This window comes from Aythya fuligula, chromosome 28 (assembly GCF_009819795.1).
Source record: "Aythya fuligula isolate bAytFul2 chromosome 28, bAytFul2.pri, whole genome shotgun sequence".
Taxonomy (NCBI): domain Eukaryota; kingdom Metazoa; phylum Chordata; class Aves; order Anseriformes; family Anatidae; genus Aythya; species Aythya fuligula.
This window is the reverse complement of record NC_045586.1, coordinates 1,902,112-1,920,902: the sequence shown is the minus strand read 5'-3', so window position 1 is coordinate 1,920,902 and position 18,791 is coordinate 1,902,112. Positions and strand designations below refer to the sequence as shown.

The following is an 18,791-nucleotide window of genomic DNA, read 5'->3' as shown; positions in this document are numbered from 1 at the left end:
AAAAAAAAAATCCCTCCAAGCTCCCAGCCCCACGCCGTGCCCCCCAGCACCCCCGTGGGTGCCGCTGGGTGGCCAAATCCCCCCCCTCAATTCCCCCCCCTAAGGATGCGGCTCCCCACGCCCCCCCCCCCATGAATTCCCACGCCCCCCCCCTTCCCCTCGGGACCCCCCCCCCGCCCCTTCCACGCGTGCCCGGGGGACTCCCCACGCCGTGTGCGCGTCCCCCACGGGGGCCAGCGAGAAACACCCCCCTCCTTTAACCCCCCCACCTTATCTCTTCCCCACCCCTGCTATTCCCACGCACCCCCCCCCGTCCTTTTTCCCACCCGCTCCCCGTCCACGGAGCTCCTCGGGGGGGGGGGGGGCGTGCGAGTAGAGCTCGGGGACTACATCCCCCAGCAGGCCGTGGGCCGGGGCAGGCTCCCGCTGCGCCCAGCCGCCTTCAAACAAAAGAGTTTTTCCCCCCCCCCATCCCTCCATCCCCCCCCCAACCCCCCCTCCGGCGGGGCTCGGCGCCCCCCGGCCCCTCCGAGCACCGGCGGCGGCTGCGAGCCGGGGGCGGAGGCGGCGGCGGGGGGACCCCGGCGGGCTTGGAAGTGCCTGGGCTCGGGTTACAGAGAGAAAAGGGGCTTGGCCAGGCGGAGGGGAGGTGGGCGGAGGGTCCTTTTCTCTCTCTCTGCCTTTTTTTTTTTTTCTTCTTTTTTTTTTTTTTTTTTCCCCTCCCGAGCTCTTTGTGTGTCCCCCCCCCCCCCCACTCCCCTCCTCTCTCTCTCTCTCTCCCTCTCCCTCTCCCTCTCTCTCTCTCTCTCTCTCTCTCTCTCACACCCCCCCCCACCCTCCCCAACCAACCACCACCACCCAACCCCCCTCTCAAGTCTTTGTTAGCCATGCCTAGCCTGGTAGTACCAGGGATAATGGAAAGGAACGGGGGTTTCGGCGATTTAGGCTGTTTCGGTGGGAGCGGCAAAGACAGAGCGCTGCTGGAGGATGACCGGGCGCTGCAGCTCGCTTTGGACCAGCTCTGCCTGCTGGGGCTAGGCGAGCCTTCCTCCTCCTCCTCCTCGGCCGCCGTGGTGCTGGTGGAGGACAGCAACAACAACAACAATAACCCGCAGCAGCAGCAGCAGCAGCAGCAGCAGCAGCCCCCGCCGCCGCCACCGCCGCCGCCGCCGCAGCAGCCGCCGCCGCCGCCGCCTCCGCCGCCGCCCCCGGCCCCGAAGGGTCCCCCGGTTCCCAGCGCCGGGGCGGCGGAGCCCAAGTTGTGCGCCCTCTACAAGGAGGCCGAGCTGAGGCTCAAAAGCAGCTCCAACACCACCGAGTGCGTGCCGGTGCCCAGCTCCGAACACGTGGCTGAGATCGTGGGGAGGCAAGGTGAGAGGAGCCGGGGGGGGAGCCGGGACAGGACCCCCCCCCGGATGGCCAGGATCCCCCCTTTATGGCCAGGACAACCCCCCTTGATGGCTAGGATCCCCCGCTTTATGGCTAGGATCCCCCCTTTATGGCTAGGATCCCCCCTTTATGGCCAGGACTCCCCCCTTTATCACCAGGACCCCCACCCCTTTATGGCTAGGATCCCCCCCTTTATGGCCAGGACTCCCCCCTTTATGGCCAGGACTCCCCCCTTTATAACCAGGACCCCCACCCCTTTATAACCAGGACCCCCCTTTTGGCCAAGGCCCACCCCCCTTTACGGCCGGGACTCCCCGACTTTTCGGCCAGGACCCCCCCACTTTTTGGCCAAGCCCCCCTTTTCTAGCCAGGACCCCCCTTTATAACCAACACCCCACTTTATGGCCAGGACCCCCCTTTAGGACCAGCACCCCCGTTTCTGGCCAGGACCCCCCCTTTTTTAACCAGCACCCCCCTTTTTTAGCCAGCACCCCCCTTTTCGGCCAGGACCCCCCTTTTTAGCCAGGACTCCCCTTTTGTCGGGAGGCACCGTGCAACACCCCCCCACACCCCCTTTTTAGCACCGGGACCGCCCCGCTTAAAAAGAGAGGGGGGGGGACCGCGAACTTCCCCCCCCCCCCTCCCCACAAAGCTTTTCCCCCTGCCATTGTCCGAGCCGAGCAGGGCCAGCCCCAAAGGGGGGGACACAAAGGGGAAGGGGCGACCCGGGAGCACCCGGGCACGGCGGGGAGCCGGGGCTGAGCCCCCCCCCCCCCCAAGTCGGTGGAGGGGTGATGGGGATGCCCACGCGTGTCCGTGTCGCTGCGCCCCCGAACCCCAAAAGGAAAAAGCGGGGCTAAAAGCAGCCGGGGGGGAGGCAGGGGGTCGTGGCTGGAGCGGGGAGAAAAAAATCCCCTTTGTTGGGCTCGGCGTGGAAGCGAGGGGGTGTGGTTGGGGAGGGTTTTGCCGGGCCGGGCGGCAGCCCCCGGGCCTAACGAGGCCCCCAGGAGAGGATTTAGGAAAGTTGAACTCGTCCTGGCCCCGGGGGACAAGCGGGGACCCCGCAATGGGACGCGGCACCCCGTCCCGAGTGGGGTGTCCCCGGTCCCCCCTTGGCATCAGCCGCCGAGCGCCCGGCCCCGCTCGGTGACAGTGATGCTTTTGTTCTCCTCGCGGCTCTGTTCGGAGCGAGGTGGAATGGAGGAGGGCTTTAAAAATTAAATATATATATATATATTTATATATATATATATATATATACACACACACCACACCACACCCACTCTTAAGTCACCCCTCGCCCACCGCTCCGGCTCCGCGAGTGGGGGGCGCAGGGGGGTCGGCGCGGAGCCACTGCGGGGCTGGCGAGAGAAGTTTGTGTCGCTTGCAGAAGGAAGGGGGGGGGGGGAAAAATAATAATAGTGTGGCTAAGTGGGATTTTTTTTTTTTTTCTCTCTCTCTCTCTAAGCAAGTAACTTGACGCTCTGGAAGTGTGACGGGCAGAGACTGCGGCTCCACATCCAGATGCTTCCTCTTGGGTTGGGAATTGAAATTGCTTGAGCTGGGAGGGTTTTTTTTTTGTTGTTTTGTTTTTTTGGAGCCCTGCTGCTGTTGGGGTGGCAGAGAGAGGGGAGCTGGGGGGGGACCCGTATGGGTGAGGCCGATGCCGCCAGCCGGGGACCCGAGGGGCGCGAACGGGCTGATGGCCGCGCGTCGCTGGGCTGGAACGCGAGCCGGGAACAATGGGGCCTCCGGTGGCTCGGCTCGCCCGGGGACGAAGCCGGGGGTGTGGGGGCCACCGTCCTCTCCCCGAGCCCCGTGAGTTGGTGGCGAGGTGTCCTGCTTTGGTTTCCGTCCCCCCCCAACCTCGTGCCAAAGGCTGGGGTAGGGGCGAGGGCACGGCCGCCCCCCCCCCGGGCAAGGGGTTTGGCAGCAGCCCTGCGCGGCGGGGGCACGGCCGTGGAGAATCAGGCCCCCTTTGTTCCCTAAAGTTGGGAGACAGACGGGCGGCGTGGGATGGGGGGGGACGCTGGGTGATGCAGGAGGTGCCCCCGCTGTGCCCCCCCCCTGGCCTCGCTGCTGCCCTGACTTCAGGTGTTAGGGTATTTCATTTTTTTGGGGGGGTTTGCTCGGCGGGCAGCGGTGTGCGCGGACATGGAAAACCTGGGTTTCTTCCACCATTTTTCGTGTGCGTGAGGGTTTTCCCACATCTGGGAAGCGTTAGCGGCCGGAGCCCTGGCTGGGTCAGGCTGCGCCCCCCGACAGGGCTCGACGGGGCCGGATCCTGTGCGTGCTGGGACCCAAGGGTGCTTCGGCAGAGCCCGGGCAGCCGCAGCTCTGCGCCCCAGCAGCCATCCTGGACCCCGCTGGTTATTTTCGGAGGCCTTCAGCCGTGTCTCCCGGGTCTGGTTTTGTCGGGAGGCTGGGCTGTGCCGGCCACCTCGCCGACGTAGCTGGGTGCGGACGCTGCAGGGACCTGGCGCCATCCCTGGGGGCCAAATCCTGGGCCACGCTGGGGCTCAGCACCCCCCGGGGATGCTGCAGATGGGGGAGAGGGGAGCTGGCTCTCGAGGGAAGCGAGTGGTGTGAGGGTACTGGTGAATGGGGCGAGGAACGTCTCGGAAAAGAGGAGGGTAACAAAAAAAAAAAGTGTTATTAAAATAAAAATCGTATCGGGGCTTTGATGGGTAACAGGGGTGAGCGTTTTCTTTAACTTGGTCTTTTTTGATCTGACGAGCCGCGCCATTCGTGTTATCGTAAAATGTTTTCCACCTCTGAAAGTCTAACTTGCTGGCACGAGCGCACGCGAGCGGCCTGGACCTGGGCGCGGGGGCCCTTGGTGTGCCTCTGGCCTTGGGATTTCCACCTGCTCCAAGACCGCCCTGTGCGTTGCTGGAGCTGTGTGCAGGCACCTGGGTGTAAACGGGGCTCAGCCCTGGGTGTTTTAGTTGGGATGGACGCGAGTGTGACTGGCAAAGAGGTTTTGGTTCGGGGAGGACCCTGCTTGGGCTGGGGGATGCTGCAGGAGCTCGGCCTGAGAGCAGCCGCTGTGCCCTGGTGGAGCCGATCACTGGCTGGAGACCTCATCTGGGTCTGTGGCAGCGCTGGGTTTGGCACCAAATTCAAGCAGCACTTCCTCGGTGGCACGACAGCCTGCCGGGAAGCGTGGGGGCTCTCATCGGGACAGCGTGGAGCCCCAAAATCGGCATTTTGGGCAAATTGGCCCACCGGGAGCCGCTCCTCCCGGGGAGGCCGGTGCCAGGGGGCAGGAGCAAAGGGGAGGACACCAGAAAGGGAAAGATGAGGGGACAGGGATAAAAAAAGGTCCCTTGACTAGTGTGGGACCACGCTGCCCTGCCCGGGGTTGGCAGTAGGTCCCCTTCCCTGGCTGGTGGCGGAGCCGTGGCCTCCAGGTGTGCCCCCATTTTATCCACTAGGGCGAGGAGCGGGGACACATCGCTCAGGTGTGATGTAGGTTCTGGAGCCATCGGGGTCTGCAGGGTGCTCCGGGGTGCTTGGTGGCACCCACGTTCCACTTGCCACCTCCTGCTGTGGTCACCTTCCCTACAGCCCCCTCCCCGGGACCCCGCCTGTCATCGGAGCTGTGCAGGTCGATTTGCCAGGGTGTAAGGACAAAGCACCACCGTGCCTCGGAGGTGATGGGGCTGGGGGGTTGCAAGAACCTTGTTCTTGTGCACCCTGAGGGTGTGGTTGTAGCGGAGAGGGGAGCGATGCTGGGAAGGGCGGAGGATGTGCGAAGGTGTCATGCTTTGGCCGTTCAGACCGAGAACTTCAAAAGAGGCAGAAATCCCCAGCCCCCAAGACATCCAGGTTCTTCCTAGAAATCAGCGGAGGTGTGGACGAGCGAAGGCACAGCTCTCGCTTTGCTGCCAGGGTTAAATCTGCTCCCTCTGGCAAACTGGACGGCTGTCAACAGAGCCAGGGAGGAGGAGGCTGCAGGACTCGGAGGGGAGCGCGTTTGAGGTTTTGTCCCATTTCTTTGTGCACTTGGGGTGTGCAGGCGTGGGGAGGAGGTTCTGGGTCGGTTTGGCTTTCCGCTGGTCGGAGCACGACGGGGCAAAGCCGCCCACTCCTGGTGGATACGTTCCCTCGGGGAGCAGTGCTCCTGGCGTTGGTGGCAGCACCCATTGTCACCTGCCCCCAGAGCCACCCTTCGGTGAAGCATCTCCCAGCCTGCTCTAACTGGCCCCGCTGTCAACAGGAATGAGATTACGCGAGAGAGGAGCTTAGCATAAATTGCTCTTTCTTGGCAAGGTGAAGTCAAATAACAAGAGGCCCCACTAACCCCAGGTGATTGGGCTCTTTGTGTAGCTCCAAACATGCTCCAACGCTTCCAGCATTTAAAAATAGTCCAAGGAAGCCTTTCCCATTGAGGAAGTCTGATGACTGCAGCTCCCCCACCCACCATGTGGAGGTGGATGTACAGCATCCGAGAGGCAGCGAGGGGGTCAGATCCTGGCGGCTGGTGGCTGCGTAAAGCTGGGAGCCAACGCCATCCACCCGGCCCGGGGGGGCCCCCGGCAGCCCTCCCGTTAACCCCGCTCCAGCAACCGGAGCCGGGCCTCGCCGGGAGAGCGGGGGACTGCAGGCGGTGGCAGCCCCGTTTTGCCGAGTGTTAACGAGAATCCGTCCGAATTTACACCACGGGGGGGGGGGATGGCGGAAAAAAGTGCAGAGCAGGATCGACTTGGCGCGGTTTGAACTGGAGGTGGGAGGAGAAAATGGGTCTGGGAGAGAGACAAAGGGAATTTTCCAGGGAGACGTGCGCGCTCCGCGCCCGAGATCCGGCTGCTGGATGCCCGCGCGAGCCCGGCCGCGGCGCAGCCGGCCCCGAATCTAGGGCAGTGGGAGCACGCTGCCCCCCCCCCCATACTGCCCCCACCATGCTGCCCCCCCTTGCCCTGCCTTTGTCTGGCAGCCCCCGACCCGCCGTGCCCCCCCAGGAGCCGTCCGGCGCCACGCGTGCTGCGGTGGGATCGGGATCGGGATCGGGATCGTGGCGTGCGGGGGCCGCGGACACACCCACCCCGGTGCGGCGCGGCGATGCCGAGACCTGGGGGGGCTTCGGCACCGTTTTCCCCCCCCCTCCACCACCACCACACAACAAGGCGGTGATTGTCTGCGGCGGGCGGGCTGCTGGGGTCTGCCGCTGCGGGGTCGCGTTGTTTTTTCCATGGTGTGTTTCACGTTTTGCTTTTTTTTTTTTTTTTTTTTTTCTTTTTAACACAACTTTCATCGCGATGTAAAATCGCCGCACCAAAATGAGGCGGTTGCTTATTTTCCTGCCGTATTGGTTTCTCTCTTTCTCTTTTTTCCCCCCCCTCCCCACCTTGTAAACACAACTTGCATCATCAGTGCAATAAAACCTCGATGCGAAGGGATTTAGTTGTTTGTTTGTGGTCCTTTTGTGCACGCCGGTGTTTTTTGACACCACTTTCATCAGATTTCCAATGCAGCAAAATCTTACCCCACAGATATTCAGGAGGGTGTATTTGTGATGTTCTTTGTGTGCTTGTCTTTTAACGTGGCTTTCATCTTAAATGGGAAAAGAATGCCCCACCTTACCAGAGATATTGGATGGTTGCTGATTTTATGGTCCTTTAATTTGATGATGATGATAACAGGAAAAAAAGACAAAGTCCTAATTTGCCCTTAGGCTCTTTAATACCACACCGGCAATGTCAAAATGTCCGAAGTGGGGTATTTACAGGTGTAACTTACGCCCGAGCAGCGTGAAGGAGCCTCGGTGTAAATGAGAAGAGGACTAAAAATCTTTTGTCTGGAGAGCTGGTCTCGTGTCTGACAAAACCACGAAATTCAGGGACCCGGAGTGATTTCTGTGGTGTGTTTAAGAGCTGCGAGGATGACCTCGGGGCTGTCTGCTGTAGGTGAAGCCCGTGCAGGGGCTGCAGGAGGTGTGCCAGCTGATGCCAGGTCAGATCCTTCCAGGCTGCACCAGTGGCACCGTGCACCCCTTCAGGATCCGGCCTTCCAGCAGCGGCAATGGGAAGGGTGTCTGTGGGTTTAACCCTGAATTTACACTGGGGTAAAATTCCCGATGGTGGCCACGCCTGGGTTTTTTGTCACGCCATCCTCCTGCTGGCATTTGCCCCGTGCAGGGGGCACGTGCAAGGTTTGGAGCTGTTTTAAGGCCTTTTGCCACCGCCAGAGCAGCGCACGGGAGCCTCGGTGTAAACCACGAGGTCCCACGGAACCGCGTTGGTTTTGGGCCGCTCCGAGTGAGGAAAGGTTTGGGATGAGCAAAAGCAAAGTAGACGGCAGTCAGGTTGGATGTATCCTACACCCTCGTCGCCTTGGCAAGGTGGCTCGAGCTCCTTGAGCCTTCCCTGTTAGTTTTGATGGGTTTGCTTACCCCTAATGCAGGGGAGAATTTGGCTCTGCATCTGAATCACCCCCTGACTTGCCCCCGTCTCCAGTTTGGCAACGTCTAGGCCAGATTTATTTATTTATTTGTAGCCAGAGCTCGTGCTCTGTGGGCTCCTTCCAGTTAGGTGACTGGTCTGGGTGCCGGAGGCTCGGCAGCCCTCAAGGGTTCGCTCTTGCAAGTTAAGGTTTGTGGCTTACTAGGGTAATTTGCAAACACATTTACTTGGAGTCAATTGGCAATCAGTTAACCGAAGTTAAAAAGGAAAAAGGGGTGTGGGGAGGAAATAAAAAAAGGGGTGGGGGGAGGAAATGATCGTACGAGCCTCCTTCGCAAAATGCTTCGGGATCTGTGTTACTGGCAAAAAAAAGAAAATCAGAATAATAGAAGCTAGGTAGTGGAAACACAACAAGAAAGAGCTTAATTCTCTAATATAAAAATCTAACTGGCAGGAGTCTGCCAGGGATCAATTAGCTGATGTCTGCACACTGCCTTAAAGAGTAGAATGCTACAGCAAAGTTACACATTATTATAGTTCCTACAGGTCCTTTCCTCCTCTTAGTTTTACATTTTTAACACCACCTACTACTAAGCAGTTCTCTCCCCTTTTTTAACAATCTACCAAGCAAAGCAGTTTGTTGCACGTTGTTTCCAAATTTCGGTTACGCACAAAGAAAGCCTCTCATTAAAAAAAAACACACAGGGCAAATTTCATTTAAAAAAAAAAAAAAAAGAAAAAGAAAAAGCACTCTAGACTGTGCTACTAATCTGGCCAGGACATGAAGGGCCATATTCTGATCTTGGCACGCTCCGTCAGAAGCAGAGCGGTGTCGGAGAGCTCGGCCCCTATTTTGCGGTGTGCGGCAAGGTCGAGGTTGGGGCTGGGGTAGGCAAGGAGCTGCGGCTACATCAGGTTGCAGCGCAGCCTGGTTTTAGCCGATGTAAATCAGTGCAGCCCTCCTGGAAGTTGGTGGAGTTATCTGGATTTGCGCTGCTGACGGCTTGGCCCGTTGTCTGCACCGATTTAGAGCTGCAGGAGATCTGGGCCACTGAACCTGCTGGTCTGGATGGAGTTGGTCTCATTTCCTGTGGGGTTATTTTCTCCAGTTTTTAAGCGCAGGATCCCCCATCTGTCTGCCTCCGCAAAGCTGGCTTTCCTGTCTGCAGGCCTGCACAGAGACCCTCCCTCCCTCCTCCCCCTGCTTCTCACACCATCGACTGCACCATGCGTCCTTTTGTCCGTTTCTCCATCTTCCCTCCCCTTCCCTTGCCGTTCTCTCTCCTCGCCCGTCTCCCGTTTGCCTCTTTGGGGTGTCTTCCCTTGGCCTCCACACCCCTCATTCTCCTCCTCGCCCTGCGGGATCACAGCTTGTCTCTCCCCTCCATTTCCATCACCTTTCCTCCATCCCTGGCTCCCTCCCACCCTCTCCAGCTCATGTAACTCGCTGACGCTTGCCCTCATTCATGTGTATTCCTTGCCACTGTTCCCTTCCATCTGGCCCCAGCGTGGAGCCCCTGTCCTTTGTCACTGCTCTGCTTGCCTGACCCTCCGTGTCACCTCCTCGATTGTTCCCTGTGATGCGGGGCTCGGATCCCTCTCCCCTCACACACGGGCATTGTCCCGTGCCTTAAAAAACGCTGACCCCGTGCCCAGCCCTGATGAATCCCTACCTACGGACCCTGTTCAAGCGAGAGCCAGCCTCGCGGTGCTAGGAGGCAGGACGTGGGGCGTGGGGGAATTCAGCAAACCCTGCCTCAGTCCCCAGCAGTGCACGGGACTCATCTCCAGCATGGATGCTTGTTGCTAACACCCCCGTTTCTTGCCGTGTGACGCTTCGGTGATATCCCTGGGGAAATGGTGGCATCTCGGTTAATCTTCCTAAGATGGAATCTCCATCTTCGGAGCCAGAGTCACAGATGTGGAGCAGGCGTACGTCTGCCCAGGACAGGCCAGGAGCAGCCCAGCCTGCCTCGGGGTTGTGGAGGATGCAGGTAACCCCATACAATTTTATCCTGCCCTCCGTAGGCTCCCTGGGGGAGCCTTTATTCTCTTACTTTGTGTTCATGTTTTTATTCCGGTTTTATTCTACAGTTGTCCTGTTCTTTGACCGAGTTTCCCAAGTACTAATAATACATCGCTGTAGGCAGCCATTGGTCCACATCAACTGTTTAAAAACTTTGCTAAGCAAAGCATTGCAGATATACTTCAGGGTGCAAGCTCCGTGGGGAGCAACGTGTTGGCTACACAGGACTGGTAGGGGCTGGATTTGCTTTGGACTTTCAGGATTTGCCTGGCTCTTTCTGTGTCAGATCTTGCGTTTCCATTCCCCGGGAGCATGAAATCAGTGGCTTAGAGATGTGTTTAATGCAGCAGCATCACCACACTAATTGTTACAGGAAGTTTTGTGGTAACGCAGAGCAAGAGACAGCAATTCTCACCATTTTACAAACCGGGAACCGAGGCTCGGTGAGCCAAAGTAACTCTGAGGAGTTAAAAGTTGCAGTGGGAGTCTGCAGCAAAGTCAGGATTTGCCTGCACACGCCCTGCGTTTCTACACCCATGGCAAAACCCTCTGACAAATGAGGGGAAGGGGGGTTCAAAGCTGTGCCGGGAGGTTTCGTTGGTGGATGAGGCTGCACTCCAGTGCCCGTGTGGTGTTGCGAGAGGGAGTGCGACCCGTCGGGCTGGCTGCCTCTGCTTCGTGCAGCTGGAGCTATCGGTTGAGCCGCGCGTGGCGCGTGCCACCGCTGCGAGCTTGGAGAAACATTCCTGCCATCTGCAGCGGCACCAGGTTCTGCTTTTATCGCTGAAGGTGCAGGGTTCAATTCTCCCTAATGCTAGGGGGTGGTGGGATCGTTACGTTCCTGCAAGTACCCCAATGTCACAAGTCCGCGTCTCGTGAGACGAGCTGCAGATAAGTGGCAGCGCTAAGCGAGTGGCAGCCCCCAGCTCCCAGCTGGGAGAGATGTTGTTATTTATTAGGGTGTGTATAAATAATAATGTTCCAGCCTACCAGCTGCGGAATCTTAATTTCCTGGTCACAGAAGCATCGTTGGCGGGTCATTTTGTGTTAGAAGTGTGATGTCGGCATAGTGTGCTGTGGAAAGCTTGGGTGTTGTCAAACAGTCGCAGGAGAGATGAGGTGGGCTCATTTTGGGGAGAGGAGGTTGCAGGGACAGGTGATTTTACGCAGTATCCTGATCTTTTTGCTCCGTGAGCACTGAGCCTGATGTGTCCAGACACCTGCATGCTTGGGAAGCCAGGGCAGAATGCTCCCCTAACTCCATTTTCACTAGGAGGAATGCAGTACCCTGGAGAAGCACATTTTTTAGTTTTTCTTAGAGACCCAAGCTTGGAGCAAACCTCCTCCCACAGAGGAAGCCCCAGTCTGAATGGGAACTCGGTGCCAAGGCTTTGAAAATGCCTTCAGGCACTGAGCGAGGCTTTTGGAGAGCAGGGTCAGAGGGGCAGCCGCGGGGAGGGCTTCCAGAAGTAGTTTAGAAAACTGTGCCACATCTGTAAAAATATTTAGTGGCTCGATGGCATCCTAGTGTCATCGAGGAACCTGGAGTCGCATTGCTGCCTCTAAACCCTTCTGGAAAAAAAAAGACTTGGAAGCCAAAGCACAGTGAAAAGTCTCTTGCCTTTTTTGGAAAAGCAGAAAGACATTTTCTGAGCTGTCGGGAGCAGAGGGAATAGGCTTGGTGGGCTCCAGGGGGTGGGTGTTGGCATCACAAGTGGATGGCATGGGAAGTGATCTTGGGAAAGGGTCCGAGTGCCTGGGCCACTGTGCTGGGGAGCCGTGTGGCACCGGTGTTCAATGCCCCAAAGCAGGGGTCAAGAGCAGAAGGCAGCCCTTGGTGGGGAGCAGGGCTGCACACACCGTGGCAGGGCTCTGCCTCGGTGCAGGAGGGCAGCCCTGCCCTGTTCTGTGCTTTTTTAGCCCCAAAGCAAACGGTAGCATCCCGCCAGCCCCCAGCAGTGCTGACAGCGGGGGTCCCACAATGTCTGAGGTGGGAGCCTGAAGTGTTGCATCTCTGCCACTTACCCCAGGCTTGTCCTGCAAGAACAGAGTCTGGCTCGCACCACAGATTCACACCAAAAGCCCCACACTAGGACAAAAGTCTCCATGCAGAGAGGAATCCTGCCTCTGTACCGAGAAACACGCTGACTAGTGGCAAGGGGCAACTGGGGCGGCCATCTTCACTGAGGGGCAACATGGCAGGGCCCAGGTCTTGGCCAGGATGGGCTTCCTCACAAGAGCCCGCTGGCCCATGGGGAGGGCTCAAGCTCTCCCTGGTTCCTGGGGGTGGGAAATTTCTGAGGGGTGGTTTCTGAAGGATGGCTGCTTTCTGAGGGGAAGCATCCGAGGGGGATTGCATGGTGAGGGGCAGCGCACAAAATGGCAGCGCCCTCCTGGGCATGGCAGAAGAGGGGGCTCCTGGAGGGGGAGACACTCCTGCTATGCTATCAGTGAGGGGGAACCTTTGGCATTTTGTCTGTCCCCATTAAGGGAGTAAAGGTCTTTCCCTCGTGTTTTGCCCCTGGGCAGTGGCACAGTGCACACAGCCTGCTGGAAATGAGGTGGCTTGTCCTGGTTTCCTGAGAAGAAGGGAGGGTGGTGAGAGAGGCGTCCTTTCTAACCTCCCTGCCTTGTTTTCCTTCTCTTCCCCAAGGCTGCAAGATCAAAGCCCTGCGGGCAAAGACCAACACCTACATCAAGACGCCGGTGAGAGGCGAGGAGCCGGTCTTCATGGTGACAGGGCGGCGGGAGGATGTGGCCATGGCTCGGCGGGAGATCATCTCCGCAGCCGAGCACTTCTCCATGATCAGGGCCTCCCGCAACAAAGCCGGCACCACCTTCGGCAGCGCTCCCACCTTGCCGGGGCAAGTCACCATCCGGGTGCGCGTGCCCTACCGCGTGGTGGGCTTGGTGGTGGGCCCCAAGGGCGCCACCATTAAGCGGATCCAGCAGCAGACCAACACCTACATCATCACGCCCAGTCGGGACCGGGACCCCGTCTTCGAAATCACAGGTGCGCCGGGCAACGTGGAGCGTGCTCGGGAGGAGATCGAGACCCACATCGCGGTGAGGACGGGCAAGATCCTGGAGTACAACAATGAGAATGACTTCCTCTCCAGCAGCCCCGATTCCGGCATGGAGAACCGCTACTCGGAGGCCTGGCGGGTTCATACGCCGGCGCCGGGCTGCAAACCCCTCTCCACCTTTCGGCAGAACAGCCTGGGTTGCATTGGCGACTGCTCCGTTGACCCCGTCTACGAGACACCCCGGCTGAATGACCAAAACGACTTCAATTATGGTTACCTCTTCCCCAACTACGGCGTGAACAAGCAAGATCTGTATTACGGGGTGCCGGAGTCGGGCGCCCCGATGTGGGCTGGGCAGGAGAACACCAACCCTGTCTCGGTGCTCTTCTCGAAACAGCAGCGTTCCAGCAGCACCGGTGCCATCCACCCAAATTCACATCGCTCCCCATCCTCCTCCATCCAAGAGCCCAATCTCTCTGGTCTCCCCAGGCGGTCCCAAGGAGAGCCGCTCCAAGGGTTTTCCAAGCTGGGGACGACTGCCGCTGCCCGGACGTCTGTCTCCAGCAGCCGCGAGTGCATGGTGTGTTTCGAAAGCGAAGTTACGGCAGCGCTGGTGCCGTGCGGCCACAACCTCTTCTGCATGGAGTGTGCCGTGAGGATCTGCGAGAGGACTGATCCGGAGTGCCCGGTTTGCCACGCTGCAGCCACTCAGGCCATTAGAATATTTTCCTAAAGAGACAGAGCAGGGCATTGGGGTTGGGGTGGGGGGTAGGAAGGGAGCATGGGGGGGTCCAGGAAAGAAAAGTGATGATAATAATAATAATAATAATAATAATGACATCTGAAGAACAAACGAATGAAAGAATAAATTAATTTAAAGAAGAAGAAGAAGAAAAAAAAAAAAGAAATTATTTTACAAGCAATGTATGTTATTTTTTAAAAAAAAGTGAATAATAAAATTAAAATGAATAGCAAAGCCAGAAATTTTGAAGGGCGAACGATGCTCCAGCCTGCGATGTCTTTTTTAAAACAAGTACTCTGAACGCACACTCGGATCTCGCAAGCAAAGCGGTTTAGTTCAGTTTTTTTTGGTGGTGAGATTGGGACTTCTCTGCATTGACCAAGCCAGGCCATCTCGATCGGACGGGGAAGGGAGCAGGGATGCGGGGAGGGCCCTGCCAGCCTTTCTTCTCCAGCCATGTTCAATCTTCATCTTGGTCTGAAGCCCCTACTCTCCTCCCCCCCAGGGATGTCAGCCCAACTGGGAGCTCAGAAAGAAACAAATAGAAAGAAAGGAAAACGGATGTCGGGGATTTAAAAAAAAAATAAAAAAAGAAACCATCAACCTCTGGGAACCTGTTAGAACGAGGGCACAACTGTATTACCTCAAAGATTTAAACAAAAAAAACCACAGCAGCTAAAGAACTTTTATTGTTTTCCTTTTTTTCTAAAAAAAAAACAAAAACAAAAAAGCCACAAAAAAAAAAAGAAAATAAAAAAAAAAAAGACGAAGAAGAAATAAAACTGACGCCGGTGAAGCTGAAGAAGGTTTGGAAGAACCTATTGGAATCACACTGGGCGATTAGCATTTATTTTATTATTCTGAGCCACCATGGAGTTTGGAACTTTGTTCTTTTTTCCTTATCCGAGCAGGGATTTGTTCATCAGACGAATCAGGAGTCACTAACAGGGTATTTCAAAAGCAGTCCTGAGTTCCCATCCGTGGGGGGAGTGTATCGACTTCCGCGTTTCTGTAGTTCACTCTTCATCCTTTTTTCCAAGTGATGCCAGCTGCAGCTACATGCAACACGCAAGCGCACGTGCACACACACACACACACACTTGTAACATTGTGCTTTTCTTTTCTTAAAAAGTATATATATCACACCAAAACCTAAGAAAGACGATCATGCAATACAGGCAATGAGCCCATATGAAACCAACATGCATCCCAACAGAAAGCAAAAAAGAACCCCGAGTTTATATATATAATTTTGTTGTCGTCGTTTTTAAACTGGACCAAAACTTTTGTTACCCAAAACCGAGTGGGGGAAAAAAAAAAAAAAAAGAAGAAAAAGTATTTCTTTATGGACCAAAACCTCTTCAGCTGTCCTTTACCTGGATCTTCCTGAGGTTGGCCGCTTTTATATATTATATTTTTTTCAGAACGAAACAAAAAAAAAAAAAAAAGAATTGCCTTGTTGAACATCCTTTAATCATTTCAAGACTCCTGGTTTTGTTAAATCAGATACTTTCTAAACCATTGGGAACTGGGAGAGGACGGGCTTCGAATCTGGCTTCTGTGCCAATGCACACAAGATGCAAGCCAGCATCTTAACATCATCAGGTTTGTTCAACCAGTCTGTGGATGCCAAAATGCCGTGATGGTAAAGATGTGTGTTGGATTAACCTATCAAGTACCAGTATACCTATCTATAAATATATGTGTGTATATATATATATATATAGGCACTTAACTCATCGAGCACCTATATATATATATGTATATATAAATTATATATAGAGTTTTTCTCCCACCACCACCGCTTCCCCATTTCCTGCCCCTCGACTTCTGCTCACAGATCCTGGACCCTGATTTAGAACTGAACCAGCAAGTTTCACAACTTGGCAGAGACAGTTCTACAGCAAAAAAAAAAATAATAATGATAATACCAATAAAAATCGCCTGAGATTTTTTTTCCCTTCAGTTACAGGAGACTTTATTTTCATCGTAATAATGTTCCTGGGAACATCCCCTCTTCTGCTCGGTTTGCTGCCGCTTGCTGCCGGTGCCGGGGCAGGCTGCTCCGGTGCTCTGCATCGATAAAGGTCTGCTTTCAATCTCCAGATGCTGGGTGGAGGGGGCGTGAAATGATGTACCTCCACCGTTCGTGCATCGACGGTAAAATATGACGTAGGGGGTGAGATGGAGGGGTGGACGCTGTTCCTAGGTTCTGTAATGGATGCTGATGTTTCGGAAAAAGAGATAAAAAAAAAGAAAAAAAAAAAGAAAAAAATATTAATGCTGTGCTAAAGGGACACTGTCAGGTCGAATGTGTACTCGCCTCCTCCCCAAAGCTTTAAGAAACCTTCGGCTGCCTGGTTCTCCGTGCCCTGCGGCGCGCGTAGCCGCTGGCGCCCGGAGCGGGTCGAGACGCGAGCGTGTGCCCGGGGGAGGCGCTGCCTCGGCCCTGTGGCCAGCCACGTCCTTCCTAAACTAGCCTGGTTCTTGTTCAAAGTCTGGCTTTGGTCTGGTCCCAGTAGAAGAAGGGTAAGGGAGAGGGGGGGGGAGCATTTCTGCGCGCCGGGCAGTAACCTCTCCGCACCCCGCGCGCCACCGCCTCCGCTCGTCCGCGCCCCGGGGTTGCGTCGGAGCCGTTCTCCCCCCAAAAATCCTCCCGATGGTGGCAAGAGAGTGGTTGGGGCAGGAGCTGGGGGAAAAGGGGAGTGCTCCAACCACCATTCTGGGAGGTGGGGGGGCGTTCGGAGATGTTCGTGTCGGTACCGGAGGGGCTTGAGCTGGAAACGCAATGGCAAAGTGCTTCCCCGGCCGAGTCCCCCGGGGCCGATCTGTTAGTTGAGTGACTAGTCGTTCTTGGCTGAGTGAAGTCTGTTCGTGGTAATGTGAGCAAGTTTTTGGTCAATGTCTTTCTTTGATGCCAGGTTGTGAAGAGGTTGGGGGGGAGCGGGGAGGGGGGAAGGAGACACCCGTGTGGGGGCCCGGGGCGGGGGGGACCTGTGCTAGCACTGACCCTAAGGGATTTGGAGGGGTAAGTGGGTAAGGGATAAGGGGGGCCCTCGTCCGCTCCTTTTATCCCTTCCCCTTCCCCCGGCAAGCGAAAAGCGATGTAAAAGCCTCCTGCATGCTGAAAAATGTTAGAGAAAAAAAAAAAAAAAAAAAAAAAAAAACATTATTTTTAGAAAACAAAAAAACGAAAAAATGAAAAAAAAAAGTTTTAAAAAAAAAAAAAGGAATTAATGACCCAAACAAACATCCATGCTTGCTGATCGGAACCAGGGGCCGGCTGTCCGTCTGTCCAGGCAGCGGCAGTCTGTCCCTCTCTGCAGACGAGGTTCCTACTCAAGTCTCCAAGTTGGCCTTTAATAAAATCTTCAGTTCCAATAACCTTTATATATATATATATATATACATATATATATACATATACATATATATTAAAAGAAAGCTTGATGTAGCAGTTCTAGTTTAAAATGAATAGAAGTATTTCGGCCCCCCTTTTATTTTGATTTCTCCTTTTCCCCTGCTTTTCCACCCTACGCCCCCTTATCCCCCCCCCCCCCTACCCCAACCAACTCCGTATTTTGATGTAGCAACTTTGGAAGAAAAAAACCAGGCGCTGTAAACGCACCGAGAGCTACCTCTGGCCCACGAGGGGCTGCAGGGGGCTCGGGTGGGGGGGGAACCGCGGCCCCGCCGCCCCCCCAGCCCCTCGGGGGCACCCGGAGAGGCTCAGACCCGGGCCCTGTCCTAGGGGGAAGCCCGGTTGCGGGGCTTAAAACAACAAATTTGCGTAACTTTTTTTTTTTTTTTTTTTTCTCTCTTTTTAAATATATGTATATATATAAAAAAAATCTTTAAAAAAAAAAATAAAAACAAAAAACAAGAAAAATGCCCATGACCTTAACTATTTGCTCTGACTTGTATCTTCCTTGATAGGTGACTAAAAATAATAATAATAATAATAATAAACAAAAAAAAAGGCTTGTTGGTCCAATTCACCAGCAATAACATCCGCTAAAAGCAGAGCCCTCCAGATGGGGGGGGTCACGGTCCTGGCTTTGGGGGGCTCCCTCGTCCCCGCCGTGTCCCATCCCGCCAGGGGGGCCCAGCCACCCTCGGGTGTGTTTTGGGGGCGCAGGGCAGCGGGACGGAGAGCAGGGCGCCGAGCACCCGGGGGGCTCGGGGTGCTGCTGCCGGGCGCAGGCAGGATCAGGCCCGGGGGAGGCTGGTGGGCGCTTGCTGAAATGGGGGCTGTGCTGAATACAGGGTTCGTCCGGCTAAATTTTCGGGCTTCCCGGGGTTGGGGACGCAGCCAGGGAGGGGACGGAGGCGTCCCAGCCGGGCTCTGCGAGGGGACGCCCCGAGGAGAGGCGATGAGGCGGAGCGGGGGGGGGTGGAAGGTGAGAAAGGGAAGCGGAGGGATGAGATAATACCGTGCCGTGATGTCATCCTCATCGACGTAAATTATGTAGAGAATAGTGTGTATTATAATGCATAACAGAAAACGAAACAAAAAAATAAAAAAAAAAAAAGAGAGAGAGAGAGAACCAAAATTGGATTTATATTTAATGAGGAGATACTATAAAAATATCTTGTCCTAGCTCCCATTTGCAAAAGTATTTTTCAGCTGGAGGGATATCTATTATTTTTTTCTCTTTTCTTTCTTTCTTAAAAAAAAAAAAAAATCTCCATACATACAAAGGCTCAGACTGTTACTATTGTGAACCTCTTAAATCAAAATGCTCCAACCTGTTTATTTGGTATTTGAAGGGTTTATTTTGATGCATTTACTGGTGTTTTTTAAAGAGAGAGAGAGGAGGGAAAAAAAGATTAAGATTTTAAAATTAGAACATTTCTTTATAATTTAATATTCTATTTTAATAAATGCATTTATTACATGTAAATGTAGCAAGGAACTGGGCTAATAAAAATACTTTTTATTAGGTAATTTATTATAAGAAAAAAGGATATTTTATTTTATGATAAAGTGATCCTTAAAAGTTTAGAAGGTTTAGAATATATGTAGGTTAAAAAATACATTTGTATCCAGAGTATTGCTTAAAAAGTGTTTTTAATATATGTTTCCTTTTTCGTGTGTGCGTGTGTGTATGTAAAAGGTGATAGTTATGGTGCAGATAGCCCTTTCCAGGAATAAGAAATTAACACAGTTGGATGTATTTAAAAAGGAAAAGAAAAAAAAATGA

At 54.8% G+C, this 18,791-nt stretch overlaps 1 protein-coding gene across 1 annotated transcript; it reads left to right on the top strand.

Annotated features, from left to right (window-relative positions):
• The first annotated feature begins 876 nt into the window (after positions 1 to 876).
• On the top strand, positions 877 to 13,587 carry MEX3A (mex-3 RNA binding family member A). Its single transcript, XM_032204561.1, has 2 exons — positions 877 to 1,371; positions 12,473 to 13,587. The coding sequence occupies exons 1-2, from the start codon at positions 888 to 890 to the stop codon at positions 13,576 to 13,578; spliced, it is 1,590 nt and encodes a 529-aa protein (XP_032060452.1). The 5' UTR covers positions 877 to 887; the 3' UTR covers positions 13,579 to 13,587.
• Positions 13,588 to 18,791: the final 5,204 nt, after the last annotated feature.

Coding starts and splice junctions, on each gene's coding strand:
- MEX3A (XM_032204561.1), top strand. CDS start 888: ATGCCTAGCCTGGTAGTACCAGGGATAATGGAAAGGAACGGGGGTTTC. Junction 1,372..12,472: donor TGAGATCGTGGGGAGGCAAG/GTGAGAGGAGCC, acceptor CTCTTCCCCAAG/GCTGCAAGATCAAAGCCCTG.